The 22,131-nt window shown below is 40.8% G+C and overlaps 1 protein-coding gene across 1 annotated transcript in view; it reads left to right on the plus strand.

Moving 5' to 3' along the window:
- pgap1 (post-GPI attachment to proteins inositol deacylase 1) overlaps nucleotides 1-22,131 on the plus strand; it is a 127,538-nt gene that overhangs the window by 46,963 nt on the left and 58,444 nt on the right. The window contains exons 14-18 of the mRNA XM_073046943.1: nucleotides 375-450; nucleotides 554-627; nucleotides 719-770; nucleotides 7,254-7,320; nucleotides 12,615-12,723. Coding sequence (XP_072903044.1) covers nucleotides 375-450; nucleotides 554-627; nucleotides 719-770; nucleotides 7,254-7,320; nucleotides 12,615-12,723 — 378 coding nt within the window. The remainder of the gene's footprint in view (nucleotides 1-374; nucleotides 451-553; nucleotides 628-718; nucleotides 771-7,253; nucleotides 7,321-12,614; nucleotides 12,724-22,131) is intronic.

Consider the following 22,131-nt stretch of genomic DNA (forward strand, 5'->3'; position numbering starts at 1 on the left):
AGGACAAGGGAGACGTTGTTGATGATGGCGTTCTCAGTGCTGTGACACCTTTTTGTTCTGCAGTTATCCGACACTTGTCTGAAAATATTAATAATATTACTGCTTCCTACCATACAATATAATTTGGCTAACAAAATTAAATTCCTCCTAAATAGGAGAATAAAATATTGAATATCATTTGAAAGTGGAGTTTAACTGGAGTCTTCAAATTTCTACTGCTGGTAATACGGCATCACTGCATATGTCTGTTGAGAAGCAGTTGAAAATACTTTTGTTTTCTATGCAGAGAAGGTTAAGGTGTGAAGAAACATAACTTCTAAGCATCAGTAATGATTATTAATTCTGTAACCCTCTATTGTCAATTCTTTTGACAGTTCAGTATGGAATGTGAATACCTAACAGCAAGGTCTAGAGTAATATCTACCCCAGTAACACATGTCCTGTCATTTGGTACGTAATTATTTCTCTTAATTATATTTCTTGCTGACGATTTCATTAACTATGTCCATCGGTAACTGAATTTTGAGTAACTGAGTTTATTATTTCCATTTAGGTGCCTCTGTTCACAGAGTTTCAATAAACTCTTCAGGTCTGATACATAATGTTCAGCTTCAGTACTTTAGTCAGGTACTGTAGAGTGAGAATAGTAGAGCGCAGAAACTTATTTCTGAGACGCATCCATAATTTTCACAAACATAATGTTTATCTTTCATTTTAGGTACATCAGGCTTTTGAAATCCATATTGAAAGCCAATGCCAATCTTTGCATGGTAGGTTATTGTTACAAAATAAGTTGTTTCATTATTTCTCAATGTAAGTCATTAAACTGCATCATAATTTCAATCTCAATAGTCAAGTTTCATTCCTCAAAAATGCTTGGGACATATATATCCAAGATTATTTTCTTCTTTGAGGTAGTTACCATTGAATCACAGTACCTGGAAAATCATCTGTTTTGCAAATGTTTCAGCATGGCTTAGCAAGTGGGGTAGCAGATGAATCCCATGGAAAATGTTTCTTTTTAATATGTAAAGAAATTCTTAAATAATACTGCCAGTACAACTGAGATCTGATGATCTTGATACTGGGCCATCTTGCATTCATTTTTATGGCTGGTTATGTGAAATGTATGGAAGAAGTTGTTGGATCAGTGGAATGAGCAAAGATGCCAATAGCAATTCTTTGGAGGAAAATGGTTTATAAAAGTAAAGCAACAATATCTTAAGTGGTAACATTTTTCACGGTAGAAAACTACAGCTATATTTTTAGAAAAACTAAAGGCTGTGTATTAAATTGATAAATTAGATTTTAATTTTTTTTACATACATTGAGGCACTGAAGAGTGAAGTGTAGATACAGGAAGGATGTCATGTTGAAAACAGACAGGACTTTAGCTGCATGCATCCAGGTTTACTAGAAGAATAATTCAGTATAGAATCTACCCACTCCAGTAACAAACACCTTTTTATTTGGTGTATGACTTTTGTCACTCTTCATTGCATTTGTTGTTGAAAATTGCATTAATTGTATTTGTAAACTGCTTACAGTGCAAGAATGGTCTGCTGGAATTGTATCAGAAATGAGAAGTAACAGTTATGACAAAAGAATTGATAACTTGAGAATTTTAGCTGTAGCCTAATATTTAAAGTGGTATTTCACTTAGAAAAAAAGGTCTGCAGCCTGTTGGTAAGTGCTTGCAATTCTGCATGGGGATTCTTGCAAGTTTGGGACTTGCACACCTAAATGTGGAATCAGAATCAGGTTTGATATCACTGGCAGAGGTCGTGATAGTAATTGTTTTCCAGCAGCAGTACATTGCAATACATAATAAAAATTCTATAAATTACAATAAGTATATATAAAAATATATATTCATATAAGCATATATATTTTTATATATAATATATATTTTTGTTTTATATAGTTCAGTCTAGTTTTTGTACTGTGTCATGTAACACCATGATCCTGAAAAACATTGTCTCATTTTTATTATGTACTGTACCAGCAGTTATGGTTGAAATGACAATAAAAGTGACTTGACTTGATTTGACTTGAAACAAATAGGTAGAGCAAAAAGAGAGCTAAAATTAAAGTGAGGTAATGTTTATGTGTTCGTTGTCCATTCAGAAATCTGATAGCAGAGGAGAAGAATTTCTTCCTAAAATGTTGAGTGGGTGTCTTCAGGCTTGATGGTAGCAATAAGAAGAGGGCATATCCTAGATGATGTGGGTCCTTAATGTTGGATGCTGCCTTTTTGAGGCACCGCCTTTTGAAGATGTCTCAATGCTGGGGAGGCTAGTACCCTTGGAGGAGGTGGCTGAGTCAACAATTTTTGCAGCTTTTTCTGATCCTGTGCAGTGGCCCCTCAGTGACACACCCAGTTAGAATACTCTCCACAGTACATCTGTAGAAATTTAAATGTGTCTTTGAACTGTGTCTTACTGTGACTCCTAAAACTTCCAATGAAATATAGCTGCTGATGTACCTTCTTTGTAATTGCATCAATACATCGGGCCCTGGATAGATCTTCAGAGATGTTGACATACCCAGGAACTTAAAACTGCTCACCCCTTCCACTCCCAATCCCTTGATGAGGACTGGTGTGTGTTCCCTTGACGTTCCGTTCCTGAGGTCCTTGGGTTGTTGTTGAGACGCTTCTCAATCTGCTGATCAGTCTCGTTTCTGTACGCTTCCTCGTCACCATCTGAAATTCTACTAACCATCATTGTGTGATCGTCAGATTTATAGATAGCGTTTGAGCTGTGCCTTGCCAGTCAGTCAGTCGTGGGTGTAGAAAGAGTAGAGTAGTGGGTTAAAAATATATCTTTGAGATGCACTGGTGTTGATTGTCAGTGAGAAGATGCTATTTCTGATCCGCACTGACTGTGGTCTCCCAGCGAGGAAGATCAAGGATCTAGTTGTAGAGGAAGGTACAGAGGCTCAGGATTTGGTGCTTATTTATTAGAATTGAGGGTATGATTGCATTCAACATTGAGCTGTAGTCTGTAAGCAGCAGCCTGATGTAGATATTGCTATTGTCCAGGTGATCCAAGTCCAAATGGAGAGCCAGTGAGATTGTATCTCACTGTGGGAATAGGCACATTGCAGTGGATCCAGGTCCTTGCTTTGACAGGAGTTCATTCTGGCTATTACCAACCTTCCAAAGCATTTCATCACAGTATATGTGAGTGCACAGGTTTTCAGTGCCAGATACACCATCAGGGCTCGACACTTTGTGAAGGTTCACCCTCTTGAAAGATGTTCTGACGTTGGCCTCCAAGGCAGAGATCACAGGCTCACAAGATGCTGTAGGAATTTGCACAGGTGTAGTTTTATTCTCCCTTTCAAAGTGTACATAAAAGGCATTCAGCTCATCTGCGAGTGAAGCATCACTGCTGTTCATGATGTTAAGTTTTACTACTTAGGAAGTAATGGCCTGTAGACCCTGCCAGAGCTGATATGCATCCAATTTTGTCTTGTTTTGACTCTCTTGTAATAGCCTTCTGTAGGTCATACTGGGGCTTCTCATATAGTCCTGTATCACCGGTCTTGAATGCCACAGATCTAGCCCTCAGCAGACTACAAATCTCCTGATTCATCCATGGCTTTGGCTTTGCTATGTCCGGTATGTTCTTAAAGGCACACACGAGTCTTGATGAAGTTTGTGACAACTGTAGTGTATTCATTCACGTTTGAAAATGAATCCCTGAAGACTAAACACTCTACCAATTCAAAGCAGTCCCATAAGTGCTCCTCAACTTCCCTTGACCATACCTTTCTCGTCCTCACCACTGGTGCTGCAGTCTTTAGATGCCGGGAGTAGAAGAACAGCCAGGTGATTGGACTTCCTTATGTGTGGGCATGGGCACGATAAGTGCTGTTAATGGCGGTATAACCGTGGTCAAGTATGTTGGTTTCTTTGGTTCCACAGGTGATATGTAGGTGGTGATTGTTCAGAGACTTCTTCAAGTTGGCCTGATTGAAATACCCCACAATGAAAGGGGAGGCATCAGGGTATGTTGTTTTGTGATTGCTGATCACAGTGCTCAGCTCCACCACTGCCTGCCTGACATTGACCTGAGGTGGAATGCAAACTGCTACCAGGATGATGGCAAAAAACTCCCTTGGTAGGTAAAATGGATGATATTTGACTGCTAGATGTTCCAGGTCAGGTGAGCGGTACTAAGACAATACCATCACTTCTCTGTACCATGATGAGTTAATCATGAAGCACGATTACCTTTAAAAGACTCAACTGGCCTATCATTATGGTGAATGGTGAAATCATCATGCTGCAGTGCTGCATCTGAAATGGTGGTGTTTAGCCACATTTCCCTGAAGCAAAGTACACCGCAGTCACTGATGTCCCTCTGGTCCTGCAGCCTTGTTCTAAGGTCTTCAGTTTTACTTTTCAAAAACTGTGCATACGCCAACAGGATAGTCAGGAGATGGTGTCTGCATTTCAACCACACCTGTAGCTCGGCATGCCTTCCCCACTTCCATTTTCAAAAAGGGAACTGCACTCGTGACCTGAGTCTGTTCCAAGTCAGGTAAGCAGGATTAAGACAGTTGCTCAGACACCGCACACAACAAAGACTAACAAAAAACAGACAATAAACTCGTCAAATAAAAAAGAAAATAATAATAATAAAAAGCTATAAATATTGAGAACATGAGTTGAAGAGTCCTTGAATGTGAGTCCATAGGTTGTGAGATCAATTCAGTGTGGGTGTGAGTGAAGTTTAGAGAAGTTTTCCCCTCTGGTTCAAGAACTTGGTTGTTGAGGAGTAAAACTGTTCCTTAACCTGCTGTGTGGGACTTGAGGCTCCTGTACCTCCTTCCTGATGGTAGCGATGAGAAGAGAGCAAGGCCTGGATGTTGGGAGTTTTTGATGCATATTGCTTTCCTGCGACAACACTCCTTGTAGATGTACTCAGTGCTGGGGAGGACTACATCCGTGATGGACTGGCATGTATCCACTACTTTTTGTAGGCTTTTCCATTCAAGGTCGTTGGTGTTTCCGTGGCAGACTGCACATCTATGGATGTTTGTCAAAGTTTTAGGTGACATGTTGAATCTTTGGAAGCTTCTAAGAAAGTAGAGGTGCTGCTGTGCTTTCTTCATAATGGCTCTTTCGTGCTGGACTCAGTACAGATCCTCTGAAATGATAACACTGAGGAATTTAATGTTGCTGACTCTTTCCACCTCTGATGAGGACTGGCTCATGGACCCCTGGTTTCCTCCTCCTGTAGTCTATAATCAGCTTTGTGATTTTGCTGACATTAAGTGAGAGATTATTGTTATGACACCTTTCATTCTCTCCCCTATGTACTGATTAGTCACCACCTTTGGTTCAGCAAACAACAGTTGACTTAAATATGGCATTGGATCTATGCTTAGCCTCACAACCATAAGTATAAAGTGATTTAAGCAGGGGATAGGCATTCAGCCTTGTGGTGCACTTGTGCTGATGGAGATTGTGGAGGAGATGTTGTGGCCAACCTGAACTGACTGGAATTTGCAAGAGAGGAAGTCAGGGATCTGGTTGCACAAGAAGGCATTGAGGCCTAGGTCTTGGAGCTTTTGATTAGTTTTGAGGGGGAGATAGTGTTGATTGCAGAGCTGTTGTCAAGGAAGAGCATCCTGATGTATGCATTTTCACTGTTCAGATGTTCCAGGGTTGAATGAAGAGCCAATGAAATAGCATCTGGTGTTGACCTGCTGTAGACAAATTGGAGCAGATCCAACTTGTTGATGTGTTTCATCACCAACCTCTCAAAGCACTTCTTCAGTGTGGATATAAGTGCTACTGGATGATAGTCATTGAAGCAGGTTACTGCGTTCCTCTTAGGCACCAGTATAATTGAAGCTACAAGAATCTGGTGGGTACTTCGGACTGCCAAGGTGAGAGGTTAGAGATATCAGTGAACACTCCAGCCAGGTCTTGAGTACTCAACCAGGTACCCTGTCTAGGTCAGATGCTCTCCGTGGGTTCACCCTCCTGAATGATACTCTCATGTTGGTCTCAGACTGAAATCACAGGGTCATCAAGAGCTGTGGGAGTTTGTGAAGGTGCCTTCATATTTTGTCAGATCAATAAGAGCATAAAAGGCATTGAGCTTAACTGGGAGCAAAACCTTGTTGTCACATATTTCATTTGGTTTTACTTTGTAGGAGCCTTGCTACAGTTGTCGAGCATCCTTCTATGATTCGCTTGGCCCAGAATTGCCAGTTCTTATGTGAGATGGTTTTCTGGAGGTTATGCCAGGATCTCTTGTATTTTACTTGGTCACCACACCTGAATGTCACACATCTGGCCTTCAGCAGATTGAGTATTTCTTGGTTCATCGAGGGCTTCTGGTTTGGGAAGACTGAATGATATTGTAGGGACGTACTTGTCCACAGCTGTCTTTATAAAGTCCATGACAACAGTGGCATATTTGTTCAGATCCTTGAGCCCTTAAACGTGGCGTAGTCCATCGACTTGAAGCAATCCCATAGGTGCTCCTCTGCCTCCTGCGACCACCCCTTGTCCTTACTTCTGGACCCTTGCTCTTTAGCCTCTGTCTGTATGTAGGTCAGAGAGCAGCAAGGTGATCAGATTACCCAAAATGCAATCTCAGTATGGAATGGTAGGAATTCCTGATGGTAGAGTTGCAGTGATCGAATGTGTTGGGACCCCCAGTGCTGCAGGTGATATTGCTGATAATTGGGCAGAGATTTCTTCAAGCCTGATTGAAGTTGCTAGCAATGATTTGCAAGGCATCAAATGTTGAAGACTTTGAGTAAGGGGTACTTTTGCTGGTATTTCATAATCTCTACTTGCTGGATGAGTGAGAAGGGAAAATGTAGTGTCAAATATTCAAGGAGCCTTCAAGATCTGCCTTGGATCTCTTATAGTAGTTTTTACCCCTTTCTCAGTTTCAGCATACCAGGGTTTTCATGTTCTTCAAGAGTCAAAAACTGCTGCAAAATTCTGCTTATATAGTTGGTAACCAGAGTTTCTATCGGAAGTGAGTTATCTTTTTTTTAAAGATGTAAAGACTTCAACATTATTAACATGAATAGATTGTCAAGCTACCTTGTAATTGTGTGATGTTTTCATGCTGAATGGTTTAACTGTTGTTTTAAATGTAGATTTTAAAATGCAGTACCTTTTAACTTGGTTTTTGTTATCATGTGATCTAGATTGCTGAAAATAATTGCAACTTGATTTGGAAATATTGTTACAAGAGGCTTTTTCTAATTGACAGGGAAGGCAGCGGATGTGTACAGGTTTCATGTACCATGGTCACATGAAGATTCTGTCGTGACAACGAGGTCAGTTTTACTTATAAACTGTTAGATCTAACATAATTTTATAACATAAACTTGTTTTCATTCGTAATATTTATAGAAGTATGTTTTTTCTAATATTTTAATTTTAGAAAAAAATTCTCATTTATGCTCTATTTGCCATCGTATTTCCCAAGAAAATGTTGATCTTCTGCCTCAGCCTTAACTGTAGAAAGAACTTTCATGTTTCAGCTGTATGAAACGTCAGTCGCACTACATTTTGTGCCGTTCTGGTTACCACACCACAGGAAGGATGTGGAGAAGATGCAGAAGCGGTTCACTAGGACGTTGCCTGAATTACAGAGTATGGGCTATAAGGAGAGACTGGACAAACTTTGAGGTCTCCCCTCAGGCTCTAACACTCCAGAGAAGACAATCGAAGTACATATAATTTCAAGAGGAACAGACAGTATGAAAGGGCATAAATTTGAAGTCTGGGAGGGGGAGACGGGGTGCCATTATGGTTGTGAAAATCCAAAAGTTGCTAGTTTAAGTTGGGCTACTCCTTCATGCTGGGCTGAATTGGTTTTATTTCTGGTTTTATTGCTCTGGGTTAGAAGCTATAGCGGTGTCTAATTTTGCACCCAAGGCTCTTGCAATATAGCTCTATTAAGTTAGAGTATCAGGAAACCTGCACCAGGTTGTAAAATCATATTTAGAAATGGAAGGTTTCTCCTGGTCATGTGCCTCTTGTACACAGGGATAGATAACTTTACAAATATATTTTTATCAAAAAAACAAACATTATCAGAAAAACTAAATCCGATTTCAGTCTACCTGTGTTTTTAAATTATGTAAGGAATTTGTAGCTACTGCAGTTACATTTGATCTTCTGTTCTAAAAGTTGAGAACAGTATTAAATTTACAAGGCAAAAGGACACAATATCCTTTTTAGTTTTTTCATTGCAGTATTGTAGAGTTTCTCATGGTGTATCTGTGTATTTTCTTCTCTCTAATAGAACATTACAGCACAATATAGGCCCTTCAGCTCATGATGTTCTGCTGACATTTTAACCGACTCTAAAATTAATCTAACACTTACCTTCTATAAACCCCCTTCATTTTCTTATTGTTTGCACTATGTGCCTACCTAATAGTTTCTTAAGTGCCCCTAATGTATCTGGCTGTACTACCACCCCAAGCAAGGTGTTTTACTTACCCACCACTCCCTGTGTAAAGAACTTGCCTCTGATACTCCCCTATACAGGTGTCTTTCCCCCCCCCCCCCCTTACAAAGGTAGAGTGTTCCTATGAAACCTTTCTTAAGCTGAAATGGTGTAAAGCAAAGACCCGTTAATTTATATGGGAAAAATTTTTGTAAAAGCGAAAGTCCTCTTTGTAATGCGAAAACAGGTTACTAATGTAGGTCTTTTATAAAAGTGAAGTGGCATAAAGTGAACATTCGTAAAGTGGGGGACACCTGTACTTGCCTCCAATCACTTTAAAATCATGACACCCCTGTATTAACTATTTCTGCCCTTGGAAAGTCTCTGCTGTCTGCTCTATGCCTCTTACCATCTTGTACACCTCTATCAAATCAGCTCACTTCCTCCTGTGCTCCAAAGAGAAAAGTCCTAGCTCATTCTGTTTATCTTTGTAAGACATGCTGTCTAGTCCAGGCAGTATCTTGATAAATCTCCTTACACTCTCCCTAAAGCTTCCACATCCTCCCCAGAGTGTGGCAACCTGAGCTGACACAATGTTCCTAGTGTGGTCTAACCAAGGTTTTGTAGATCCTTGAGAGCATTACCTCTCAGCTCTTGAACTCAATCCCTTTGCTAATGAAGGATTGCCATTAACCCTGTATTCTGCCTTCAGATATAACCTTCCCAAATGAATCACCTCACACTTTCCGGGTTGAACTCCATCTGCCACTTCTCTGCTCACTTCTGCATCCTGTCAATGTCCCATTGCAACCTATAGCAACTCACCACACAATCCACAACTCCATTAACTTTGTGTCATCTGCAAACTAATCCACCCTTCTACTTCCTCATTTAGATAATTTATAAAAATCACAAAGAGCAGGGATCCCAGAACAGATCCTTGTGGAATATTGCTGCTCACTAACCTTCAAGCAGAATCCATGGGAACCTTATCAAATGCCTTATAAAAATCCATATACACCACATTCACTGCTCTGCATTTATCAATGTGCTTTGTCACATCCTCAAAGAATTCAATCAGCCTGCCTCTCATAAAGCCATGTTGACTATCCCTAATCAGAATATGTTTCTCCAAATACTCGTAAATCCTGTCTCTAAGAATCTTCTTCAGTAATTTGCCTACCACTGAAATAAGACTTGCAGGTCCATAATACCCAGGGTTATCCCTACTTGCTTTCTTGAACAAAGCCATAATATTTGCCACCCACCATTCATTTGCTAGTATTTCTGTGGCCAGTGAGAACAAAAAACAATCTCTTTCTGTAGTAACCTGGGGTATATTCTGTCTGGCCCCAGGGACTTATCTCTCCGAATGTTTTTCACATATTCTAACACATGCTTCTCATTAATATCAACATGTTCCAGCATATCAGCTGTTATATGCCGTATTCACAATCTCACTGGTATTCACCAGTGAGAAATGGTGAATACTCAAGCTAAGTATTCATTAAGGACCTCTCCTACCTCCTCTGACTCCAGGCAAATGTTTCCTCTCCTATCCCTCACTCTGGCCATCATCCTGTTCTTTACAAATATGTAGAACACCTTGGAGTTTTCCTTCACCCTACCCACCAAGGCCTTCTCATACCCCCTTCTAGCTGTCCTAAATCCATTCTTCAGCTCCTTTCTGGCTACCCTATAACACTCTGGAGCCCTGCATGATCCTTACTTCATTAGCCGTAAGTAAACTCCTTACTTCCTTTTGTTTAGGTATTCCACATCTCTTGTCAACCCTGGTGCTTTCACCCTACCGTCCTTCCCCAACCTTAATGAGGCAAACCTATCCAGAACCCCCCAGCAAGTGCTCCCTACTCAATCTCCATATTTCTGTTGTGCATTTCCTTTAGTACATTTCTTCCCAGTTTATGCTCCCCAGTTCCTTCATAATCGCATTATAATCCACCTTCCCCTAATTAAATACTTCCTGCACCATCTGCACCTATCCCTCTCCAAGGCTATAGTAAAGGTCATGGAGTTGTGGTCACTGTCTCTGAAATGCTCGCCGACTTATAGATCTGACACCTGACCTGGTTCATTGTCTAGCACCAAATCCAATATGGCCTCTTTTCTAATTGGTTTGTTTGCTTATTGAGTCAGGAATCCTTCCTGGACACAACTAACAAATGACACCCCAGTCAAACCTTGCACTAAGGAGGTGTCAGTCATTAGGGAAGTTAAAGTCCCCATGACAACAACCCTGTTATTTTTGCACCTCTTCAAAATTAGCCTCCAGGTCTGTTCCTCAGTATCTCTGTTGCTATGGTAGTCTATAGAATACTCCAAATAGAGTGATTGCTCCCTTCCTGGTTCTGACTTCCACCCACACAGACTTGGTAGGCAATCTCTCCACAAAGTACTTCCTTTCTGCAGCTGTGGTGCTATCACTGATTAGCAATTCCACTCCTCCACCTCTTTTATTTACCTCCTTCCCTGTCCCATTTGAAGCAACAATCAATCAATCATCTAAAGTCCAGAACATCGAGCAGCCACTCCTGCCCGTGTGACAGCCAGGTCTCTGTAATGTCTATGACATCACAGTTGCATCTATTGATCCATGCTCTAAGTTCATCAGTGTTGTTCCTAATACATTTTGCATTAAAGTAAGAACATCTCAACCCATCCAACCCATCCACTGCCTATTCTTCCTCATAGTATCTCTACATGCTGCATCTACCTTTCCACCATCTGCCTTATCCTCTGACCTACACTCCAGTCCCCATGGCCCTGCTAAGCTAGTTTAAACCCTCCCCAACTGCTCTAGCAAATCTGCCCCTAAGGATATTGGCCCCCCTCAAGTTCAGGCGTAATCCCTTTTGTACAGGTAATACCTTCTCCACAAGGGATCCCAATGATCCAGAAACCTGAAACCTTGAAGCCTGCACCAATTCCTCAGCCACTGGAATAACTCCTAGTGGAAAGGAGCTCTGTTGAATTAACCGTAACAACTGAAGTAATGGGAATTGGCATTCACTGAACTTTCAGGCTACAAGTTAGAAATTACTGTGGTGCTTCCCACAGAAATGTTTTAATACAATTTGTGAATTGAAAGATACCTTTTATCATTGGGAATGCAGCTGAGCTGTTTACTGAATGTCAGCACTGATAGTCATCTGGAGTACTCTAAAGGATGCTTTTTCACACATGTAACAAGCAATGCCTTATCACTTTTAAAGAAGAAGAAAGCTGAGTGGAGTCATCGGGATGCTGTCATGACGGTGTTTTTTAAGCAGGCTTTCTTCACTTTTAAAGGAGGCTCATAATTCTTTCTTTCATCAGGCACTTTTTGTTTGAAAGGGAGCAAATGGAACTTTATCAAGATTTAATATATGCTGTTTCAAACTAATGAACATTTTCAATGCAGACTTAATGGAGCCCTTGACTATCTCTAATGATTTTTTAAAACCGTATTTAAACTACTTGACCAAAACATGCTGTCAGCAATGATTGTAAGCATAGCAAAAATTTTGCCTTTAGCAAATTACTTCGTAAATAAGATACAGATACTGACAGGAATGCTTTGCACAAAAGGAGTGGCAAACAAGATGTCATGCTGCATATGGGCAAGCCAGAATAAGCCTTGCCCACGACATGCCTGAGGGGAAACGCAGTCAGTAAAGCCATTACCCCAAATCCTTGTCAACTGTCAAGGCTGTCAAAGACTGAATGTGTCTGACAATCAAAAACTTCTAGAGGCTGTTAAAATCGATTAAATTCTACATTAAAAAAAAAAACATCTAACATGTATCACTTAAAATGACTTGATTTTAATCTAACCTGGTTAAAGGTTTGATCAGCAGGTTCCAAAAGTTGGAGTGCAACTAGGAGATGGTGAAACTTTGCCAGCAATGTCAGGAGTTTGGTGTTTGTGTGGGAGTGCAGAACTCCTTGACTGATTGCAAATATCTGCCTGCAAGTTTGAGTTTTACAATGACAGGAGCTAGATGATGTAACTAACTTATTCATAAATGAGAATTTTGTCTCAGCTGTCAAATTGCTTGTAAAAGGCATTTTAAGCTTGACAAGCTATTATTTCTTGCTTCATATCTTTTAAAAAAGATCCATAATAACTTTGTATGTTGATAATTCGTTTTTCATGCTGAGTTTTAATTTCAGTGTACCGTCTTCCACTGTGATCTATGCCAAACTGCACAGAGCAAGGCCTGAGAATGATAATTCTGCACCAGAGTTACAACTTCACACAACTAGAAATTGTCAATATGAGGTAGATTGCCAATTTTCTTTTTCCCTTCTGCTTTTACATTTTCACTGTAGTTTTGTGTTTGGATGACACATTACCTGATAATTGTAATGTTATGAATTTACAGTAATGCCAGGATCTCCAGTGTGCTACAAACTTTTGTCTTGAAAACGGGCGTTACTGACGTTTAATCTTTAGCCTAAATTTCTTTCCTTGTAAACATGCTATCAGACATTCTACACACTCAAAAACAAAATCCAAGGTGACAGAGAGCTTTGGATCCATAAGTAGCAGTCTTCATTCTATTTTGCTTGAATCCTGATTCTGTGCACCACTTAAAAAGCCATGTGGACATTGTGCCCCTAAATGCATCATATAATTTTCTTTTACCGGGGCAGATCAAGCTGACTGACATCTGGCTGATATAAAAGCCTGACGTGAGTGTGAGCTCTAACACCAATAACCTTCTCTTCTGCTTTGTTGTCACGTTCTCCATTGGACTCTGGTGTAAATCACGCATAGTTGGAATGCAGTGACCCCATTATTTTAATGTTTGAATTATTTGTTGGTATTTTAAGGTATTGGTGTTTTTTACTTATTTTAAAATTATCTCATTTAAAAATCAAAAACTATTTGAATAACTTTGGGGCCATGTTCCTAGCAGCAAGCCATCCAAGCCCTTAGTTGCCCCACTAAAACACCTCACTTTGTCACAGGACATCTCTTACATGCAGAGGATCACTCTGTTTGGCTCCCCATTTATGGTTTGGGTGTCTGGGCTGGTAAACCCCATGGGAGCTGAGTTTGCACAATGGGCTGAGTCTAGCACAATCTCACTCATTTAGGGCATGCTGGCAAAAGCAGGCGAATGCTTTATCACACAGAGAGATAGCACTATCACCACTACAGATTCCTTTCTGAGTGTCCTGGTTGTTGACCTTTTGACTGGCCATGGAAAATAATTTGCATTACAACAGATCAATAACACCAGTTGGGTGAAAGAAGATCTGATTCTCTGCAAGTGATCTGAAAGGCCATTCTGCAGTGCAATACTGGAGGACTGGCAGATATTTGAGTATGGCCTTGATCCCAGAAATCATACTGGTAAATAAAGCTGTGTAATTCTCCCTGGTCTCTAGTCAGATCCCACAGAATGTGACTGAAGTTGGTACAATGAAGTTTAGCTGTGTATGCAGGATCAATGTGAAATAGCTTGGTTTTCTCTTATGTATCTAAGTCTTAGTGGTATTGATCATTTGTATACACGTTATTAGAATGAATAACATAATGAAGTAGTTTGACATGTTTTAGAAAATGAGAATTTCATCAGAATGATGGGCAACATTGTGGGCCGAAGGGCCTGTAATGTGCTGTACTATTCTATGTTCTATATAATATATGAGGAGTCCTGTGATTTTCCATATCTAACTCTAGCAACGCCCTTCTGTAGAAAACCTACAGTTCTGACTCTGTTTATATTGCTTTAGAAAGACATAAGTGCTTCTCAATAATGTGCTTGAGCAATGAAACTGACTTGCACCTGTTCTTCTGTGCTTGCTCCTGAAATCAGGCAGGTTTCAGGTCTGTGGGCTGAGTTTTCTATCACCATTTCAGATGAGAACGTTTGCCCACTGTTGTTTGTTCAATGCATTTACAGAAGGCCTTAGGAAAAGGTGGCAAGTGCATAAAGGCAGTGCATTTTGGGAAAAGTCTGAAAATAGAACTGATCCAAGCAAAGTTTTTTGTTGCTGTTAGCTTTGTTCAGATGGTTAGGTTTATAGATAAACTGCAAAGGATAATTGTAGAGCTTTTTGTCAAAATTTTCCGTTGTTGTTAGAACATTTGGCGTGCACGTCTTTGTGCTGAATATTAATGTGATTAAGTTCACATTTTTTTGAGAAGAATCTACTGAGTGAGGAGTGAAAATTTCTTCCAACACTGGTACCCACTTTTACTGAGAAATTTCTCAGTTAACCTTTGGTACATAAATTAGAATAAGAGAACCAAAATTGTACAGTACAGAAACAGGCTCTTAGGCTCACCATGTTAATGTTGACCTTTTTGTCTATCTATAATACTCACATATAATTACATTAGGATCATATCCTTCAAAACCTTACCAGGTCAAGTGGTTGTCTCTTGTATGTTGTGATTTTATCTTGTTCCTCCACCACCTCTGGTGGCACATTCCAGTACATCAACTACTGTGGTGAAGTCCCTTCTCATCAAATGCCCTTTAAAACGACTTCCTGGCGCCTAACCTATGTCAACTTGTTTTTGGTACATTACCATGAGACTCTGACAACCCAGTTTATTTTATGTACTTCTTTCAGGTCATCTCGCTGCTTCCTTTGCACCACAGCCTGTCCAGTCTCTCCCCATGCCTAAGGTCCCCCAGTCCAGGTAACATCCTGATCTGATCTGTATCCTCTAGTCTTGTTTGGTGTCCACAGTACCAACAGCTTTCATGCGATCTGCAAACTTAACAGTCATACCTCCTGCGTTCTCATCTAAGTCCTTAATATATATTGCAAACACAAAGGATCCTAGCACTAATCTTTGTGTACACTGACTGTAAGCCACTAGTCTCAATCAGGAAAAAGCCTCTAACCGTCATTGCTATCTTCTTTCTATCATCAAGTTAATTTTAGATTCGGTTAGCCAGCTCACCTTGCTCTAACCTTCTGGATGAGCCAACCACATTAGTGAAATCCATACAGAGAGCATCTACTTACTACTTTTCATTCAATTTTATTAGTTGTCTCCTTAAAAACTCTTACCAGATTAGTGATACCGGATATCCTCCATGCAAAACTATGCTGACAGTACCTGTTCAGTCCCTTCCTTTCGAAATGAACAATTGTCTTCTCCCTTAGTTTTCTCCAGTCACTAGTCTGTAGTTACTTGGTTCAGCTGTTCTACCCTTCTTAGCTGTTCTCTAGATAAAGAAACACCATTTGTGTACTGTTCGTATTGATGAACAGGGGATCTGGTGTTGAAGTCCATTGTTGCTTGAAAGTGATGATCCAGGTGGCTAAGGTGATGAGGAATGTATACAGTGTGTTTGCTTGTAGATTTAGGGTCATATGGTCATACAACATGGAGACAGGTCCTTCAGCCCAGTTGGTCCAAGATCCCCAGCTAAGCTGGTGCCATTTGTCTGTGTTTTGCCCATGTCTCTCTAAACCTTTCCTATCCATGTAGAGTATCATTAATATACTTGCCTCAACTACTTCCTCTGACAACTCATTTGTTGTGGCCGTTACTGAAACTTGGTGGAACTATGATGTTGTGGCCATTACTGAAACTTGGTTGGAGGAAGGGCAGGATTGGATGATGCAGGTCCCGGGATTCAGGGGTTTTAAAAGGAATAGGATGGGAGATAGAAAAAGTGGGGGAGTGGCATTGCTGGTCAGGGATAGTATCATGGCTATAGAAAGGGAGGACGCTGCAGAAGGAGTGTCCACGGAATCAGTCTGGGTGGAAGTCAGAAATAGGAAGGGATCAATCACTATGCTGGGAGTAGTCTGTAGGCCCCCAAATAGCCCTCGGGACACCGAGGAGCAGATAGGCAGGCAGATTTTAGAATGGAGCAGGAAATACAGGGTAGTAGTTGTGGGTGATTTCAACTTTTCCTCATATTGACTGGCACCTCCTGAGTGCAAGGGGGATAGATGGGGCTGAATTTGTCAGGTGTGTTCAAGAAGGATTCCTGACACTGTATGTGGACCGGCCAATGAGAGGAGAGGCTATACTGGATCTAGTTCTGTGTAATGAACCTGGTCAGGTGACAGACCTCTTGGGGGAGCATTTTGGTGAGAGTGACCACAACTCCCTTAGCTTCAGCATAGCTATGGAAAGGGATAAAATCAGATGAAATGGTAAAGTGCTTAATAACTGGGGAAGGGCTAACTTTGAAAGGATGAGGCAGGAACTAGCGAGAGTAAATTGGAAATAGATGTTCACAGGGGAAAGCACAGAAGTAATGTGGGAAAAGTTTAGGGACCACTTGAGCTGGGTTCAGGATAGGTTTGTTCCACTGAGGCAAGGAAAAAATGGTAGGAAAAGGGAAAGGGGGCAACATGTGCCTGGAGGCGGAGGAGGTTGGGGAGGTCCTAAATGAATACTTTGCTTCAGTATTCACAAGTAAAAAGGATCTTGATCAGGATGAGGTCGAAGTAGAGTGGGTTTGTGTGCTGGACAATGTGGAGATTAGATAGATAGATAGATAGATACTTTATTCATCCCCATGGGGAAATTCAACTTTTTTTCCAATGTCCCATACACTTGTTGTAGCAAAACTAATTACATACAATACTTAACTCAGTAAAAAAAAATATGATATGCATCTAAATCACTATCTCAAAAAGCATTAATAATAGCTTTTAAAAAGTTCTTAAGTCCTGGCGGTAGAATTGTAAAGCCTAATGGCATTGGGGAGTATTGACCTCTTCATCCTGTCTGAGGAGCATTGCATCGATAGTAACCTGTCGCTGAAACTGCTTCTCTGTCTCTGGATGGTGCTATGTAGAGGATGTTCAGAGTTTTCCATAATTGACCGTAGCCTACTCAGCGCCCTTCGCTCAGCTACCGATGTTAAACTCTCCAGTACTTTGCCCACGACAGAGCCCGCCTTCCTTACCAGCTTATTAAGACGTGAGGCGTCCCTCTTCTTAATGCTTCCTCCCCAACACGCCACCACAAAGAAGAGGGCGCTCTCCACAACTGACCTATAGAACATCTTCAGCATCTCACTACAGACATTGAATGACGCCAACCTTCTAAGGAAGTACAGTCGACTCTGTGCCTTCCTGCACAAGGCATCTGTGTTGGCAGTCCAGTCTAGCTTCTCATCTAACTGTACTCCCAGATACTTGTAGGTCTTAACCTGCTCCACACATTCTCCATTAATGATCACTGGCTCCATATGAGGCGAAGAGGTGCTGGATCTTCTTAAAAACATTAAGATTGATAAATCCCCAGGGCTGGATACGATACACGTTAGGTTGTTGTGGGAATTGAGAGAAGAGATCACAGGATCATTAGCCATGATCTTTGAATCCTCTTTGGCTGCAGGGGAAGTACCGGAGGACTGGAGAATGGCAAATGTAGTTCCCTTGTTTAAAAAAGGTGATAGGGAGAAACCTGGGAACTATAGACCAGTGAGTCTTACGTCAGTGGTCTGCAAACTACTGGAAAGGATTCTTAAGGATAGGATCTACGAGCATTTGGAGAAGTACAGTCTACTCATGGATAGTCAACATGGCTTTGTGAAGGGAAGATCGTGCCTCACAAGCCTGATTGAGTTTTTTTGGTTTTTTTTTGAAGAGGTAGCAAAAGAAATTGATGAGGGTAGGGCAGTGGATGTGGTCTACATGGACTTTAGCAAAGGATTTGACAAGGTCCCTCATGAGAGACTCATCCAAAAAGTCATGAGGCATGGGATAAGTGGAACCTTGACTGTTTGGATAAAAAATTGGCTTAAAGGAAGAAAGCAGAGGGTAGTTGTGGACGGAAAGTATTCTGCCTGGAGGTTGGTGACTAGTGGAATGCCGCAGGGATCTGTCCTGGGACCCCTGCTATTTGTGATTTTTATAAGTGACCTGGATGTAAAGGCGGGAGGATGGGTGAGTAAGTTTGCGGATGACACTAAGATTGGAGGAGTTGTGGATGGAGCTGTAGGTGGTTGAAGGTTACAAGAGGATATAGACAGGCTGCAGAGTTGGGCAAAAAAATGGCAGATGGAGTTCAATCCAGACAAGTGTGAGGTGATGTATTTTGGAAGGACAAACCAGAAGACTGAGTACAGGATTAATGGTCAGTTACTTAAGAGTGTGGATGAACAAAGGGACCTTGGGGTTCAAATCCATACACCCCTCAAGGTCGCTGCACAGGTTGATAGGGTAGTTAAGAAAGCCTATGGGATGCTAGGCTTCATTAACGGGGATTAAGTTCAAGAGTAGAGAGGTCATGTTGCAACTCTACAAATCTCTGGTGAGACCTCACTTGGAGTATTGTGTTCAGTTCTGGTCACCTCATTATAGGAAGGATGTGGAAGCTGTGGAGAGGGTGCAGAGGAGATTTACCAGGATGTTTTCTGGTTTGGAGAACAAGTCATATGAAGCAAGGTTAGCAGAGCTGAGACTTTTCTCTTTGGAGCGTAGAAGAATGAGAGGGGACTTTTGATAGAGGTCTGCAAGATTATGAGAGGCATAGATAGGGTGGATAGTCAGTACCTGTTTCCCAGGGCTCCAATAGCAAACACCAGAGGGCATATGTACAAAATTAAGGGAGGGAAGTTTAGGGGAGACATCGGGGTAAGTTTTTTTACACAGAGGGTTGTGAGTGCCTGGATTGACTTGCCAGGGATGGTGGTGGAGGCTAAAACATTAGGGGTATTTAAGAGCCTCTTGGACAGGCACATGGATGAAAGAAAAATAGATGGATAGATAGATACTTTATTCATCCCCATGGGGAAATTCAACTTTTTTTCCAATGTCCCATACACTTGTTGTAGCAAAACTAATTACATACAATACTTAACTCAGTAAAAAAAAATATGATATGCATCTAAATCACTATCTCAAAAAGCATTAATAATAGCTTTTAAAAAGTTCTTAAGTCCTGGCGGTAGAATTGTAAAGCCTAATGGCATTGGGGAGTATTGACCTCTTCATCCTGTCTGAGGAGCATTGCATCGATAGTAACCTGTCGCTGAAACTGCTTCTCTGTCTCTGGATGGTGCTATGTAGAGGATGTTCAGAGTTTTCCATAATTGACCGTAGCCTACTCAGCGCCCTTCGCTCAGCTACCGATGTTAAACTCTCCAGTACTTTGCCCACGACAGAGCCCGCCTTCCTTACCAGCTTATTAAGACGTGAGGCGTCCCTCTTCTTAATGCTTCCTCCCCAACACGCCACCACAAAGAAGAGGGCGCTCTCCACAACTGACCTATAGAACATCTTCAGCATCTCACTACAGACATTGAATGACGCCAACCTTCTAAGGAAGTACAGTCGACTCTGTGCCTTCCTGCACAAGGCATCTGTGTTGGCAGTCCAGTCTAGCTTCTCGTCTAACTGTACTCCCAGATACTTGTAGGTCTTAACCTGCTCCACACATTCTCCATTAATGATCACTGGCTCCATATGAGGCCTAGATCTCCTAAAGTCCACCACCATTTCCTTGGTCTTGGTGATATTGAGACGCAGGTAGTTTGAGTTATGGGGTAGTGTGGGTTTAGTACTTTTTTTAAAGGATTATATGGGTCAGCATAACATGGAGGGCTGAAGGGCCTGTACTGTGCTGTAGTGTTCTATGGTTCTATGGTTCATATTCAGACTGCACTCTGGGTGCAAATAGCTTTCTGTTAAACCTCTCCACATTAATTTCAAAACTTTAAGTTAGTTTTGCTGAAGAGTAATGCTAATGGTTGTACTGCATTTAGTTATTAACCAAATTACTGAGGATCATGGATTTTAGTAAACACTGAATCTTTCTATTATTATAGTGCGCACGTGATTTGGAAAAGAGAGTTCATTTCAGTTCATTTTAGCTTTACTGCAATTAGCTAATGGTTTAATGAGTGCTGTTAAGACATCATGATTGTACATCTTGGAATTTTTCAGGTGGTAAAATTTTTTGTTACGAAAGTGTATACACTCACTGAACATCAGCATTGAAGGAAGCAATCTCCTGTCCATTAACAATATTTTTAGGAATGGTGTTCACATTTTCCTGTTAAAATCTATTAAAGAGCAAAAATTGATAATGATGTTGGTAATGAACTAATGTGTTGTACAGAAGAACACAAAGTAATTGCTGCTAATGTGGTGCATCCAGTGTGGTGAAATATAAAGAAAAGCTTTGTGGAAATATAATAAAGCCCTTTAGTAATTGGAGCAGGAGAAAATGACAAGGAATAATTTAAAAAAGGGGTATTCTATTGTGCTGTAACTGGTTATAGAAGCACAAACTTTCTTTAAGCAGCAGATTTCTTTATAACAAATTTATAGATTTTCTTTTGGTAGGGCAAATGTTTTGCTGAGATCCACAACTCTGCCAGTAAATAGCAGGTCCTTGGTGGAGGGGGTACCTCAGCCTTCCACGTAGTAGAACTCCAGCTGTGGTCTGTTCATGCTGCCTGGCTGAATACCTCACGAAGCTCAGTGAGATGACATGAACTTCAGAATTTTTCTCACTTCCCAAGCTTGCAAATCTTTTTTGCTGCACCCATGCCAAATTAACTTGGCACAGGGTCAGTAAACCTGTTCTAATGAAGGGAAAAATCAGCTGTCTGGAAGAAGATAAGAATGGCTTTTATTTGAAAAGCTATGTAGAGTTAGTTTGAATGTTCTAGTTTATTTAATATTTTTCAATAATAGCTTTTTTTAAAAACAAATGTACAGATTTGGAGCAGGATGCTATTCGAGCCTGCTTGGCCTTACTCAACTCACCATTGCTGACAACTCCTGATGACCTTTTGTCCCCGTCTTTATTAAGAATCTATCTAATTTTGTTTCTATAAAATAATTCTGCTGCCACCACCCTTTGAACTAAAGAGCTCCAAAGATCCATTAGCCACCGAGTAGAACAGTTTCACCTCTTCTCTTTAAACAGTGTTATTTTAAACAGTGGTTCCCTGTTCTAGAATCATTATAAGGTCCTTCAAATTCGCATACTTTAATTATCTCTTTCTCTTCTAAACTCTGGCAGATGCAAGCCTAATCTCCCTTGTGGTTCTTCAGACGTTGCAGTTAGCAGTCCAGTTAGACTTGTCTGAATTGCATCTAGCACATTTATATCCTTCCTTGTAAGGAAAGCAGTATTGTACACTGTGCTCTGAATGCAGTCTCACTTATCCTGCATAACTGAAGCATAAACCTCTCATAGTTCTGTATTCAGTTACTCTAGCAATAAATGATTACATGCTGTTTGTTTACTAAGTACTTTCTGTACCCAGATACCAGCCTTGTACAAATCATAAAATGGAACACACAGATGCCTTTGCCTCTAAGAGTTCTGCAATAACTTATTATTTAGAAAATAAGATTTATATTTATCCTGCCAAAAAAGACAATTTCCCACATTGTACTCCAGTTGTCAGATTACTGCCCAGTCACTTAAGCCATCAGCATACTTTCCGCAAATCTTGCGGTACTTTGCAGTTTTGCTCCACTTATTTACGAAAGGGTTACAGGAGGCATTGGAGCAAAAGAAAAACACTAGACTAATTTCTGGGATAAGAGCGTTTTCCTTTCATGACTGGCAAAAGAAGCTGGGTCTGTACTCTTCAGAGCTGTGGAGAATGAAAGGTAATGTTATTGAAACATAAGGTCCTTGGGGTAAATTACCCCCAACATTGACAGGGTAAATGTTGCCACGTGATTCAAGAAGGTGAGCTTTTAAAGCTGAGGTATATTCTAAGGTAGG

This window comes from Hemitrygon akajei, chromosome 5 (assembly GCF_048418815.1).
Source record: "Hemitrygon akajei chromosome 5, sHemAka1.3, whole genome shotgun sequence".
In the NCBI taxonomy this organism is placed as follows: Eukaryota; Metazoa; Chordata; class Chondrichthyes; order Myliobatiformes; family Dasyatidae; genus Hemitrygon; species Hemitrygon akajei.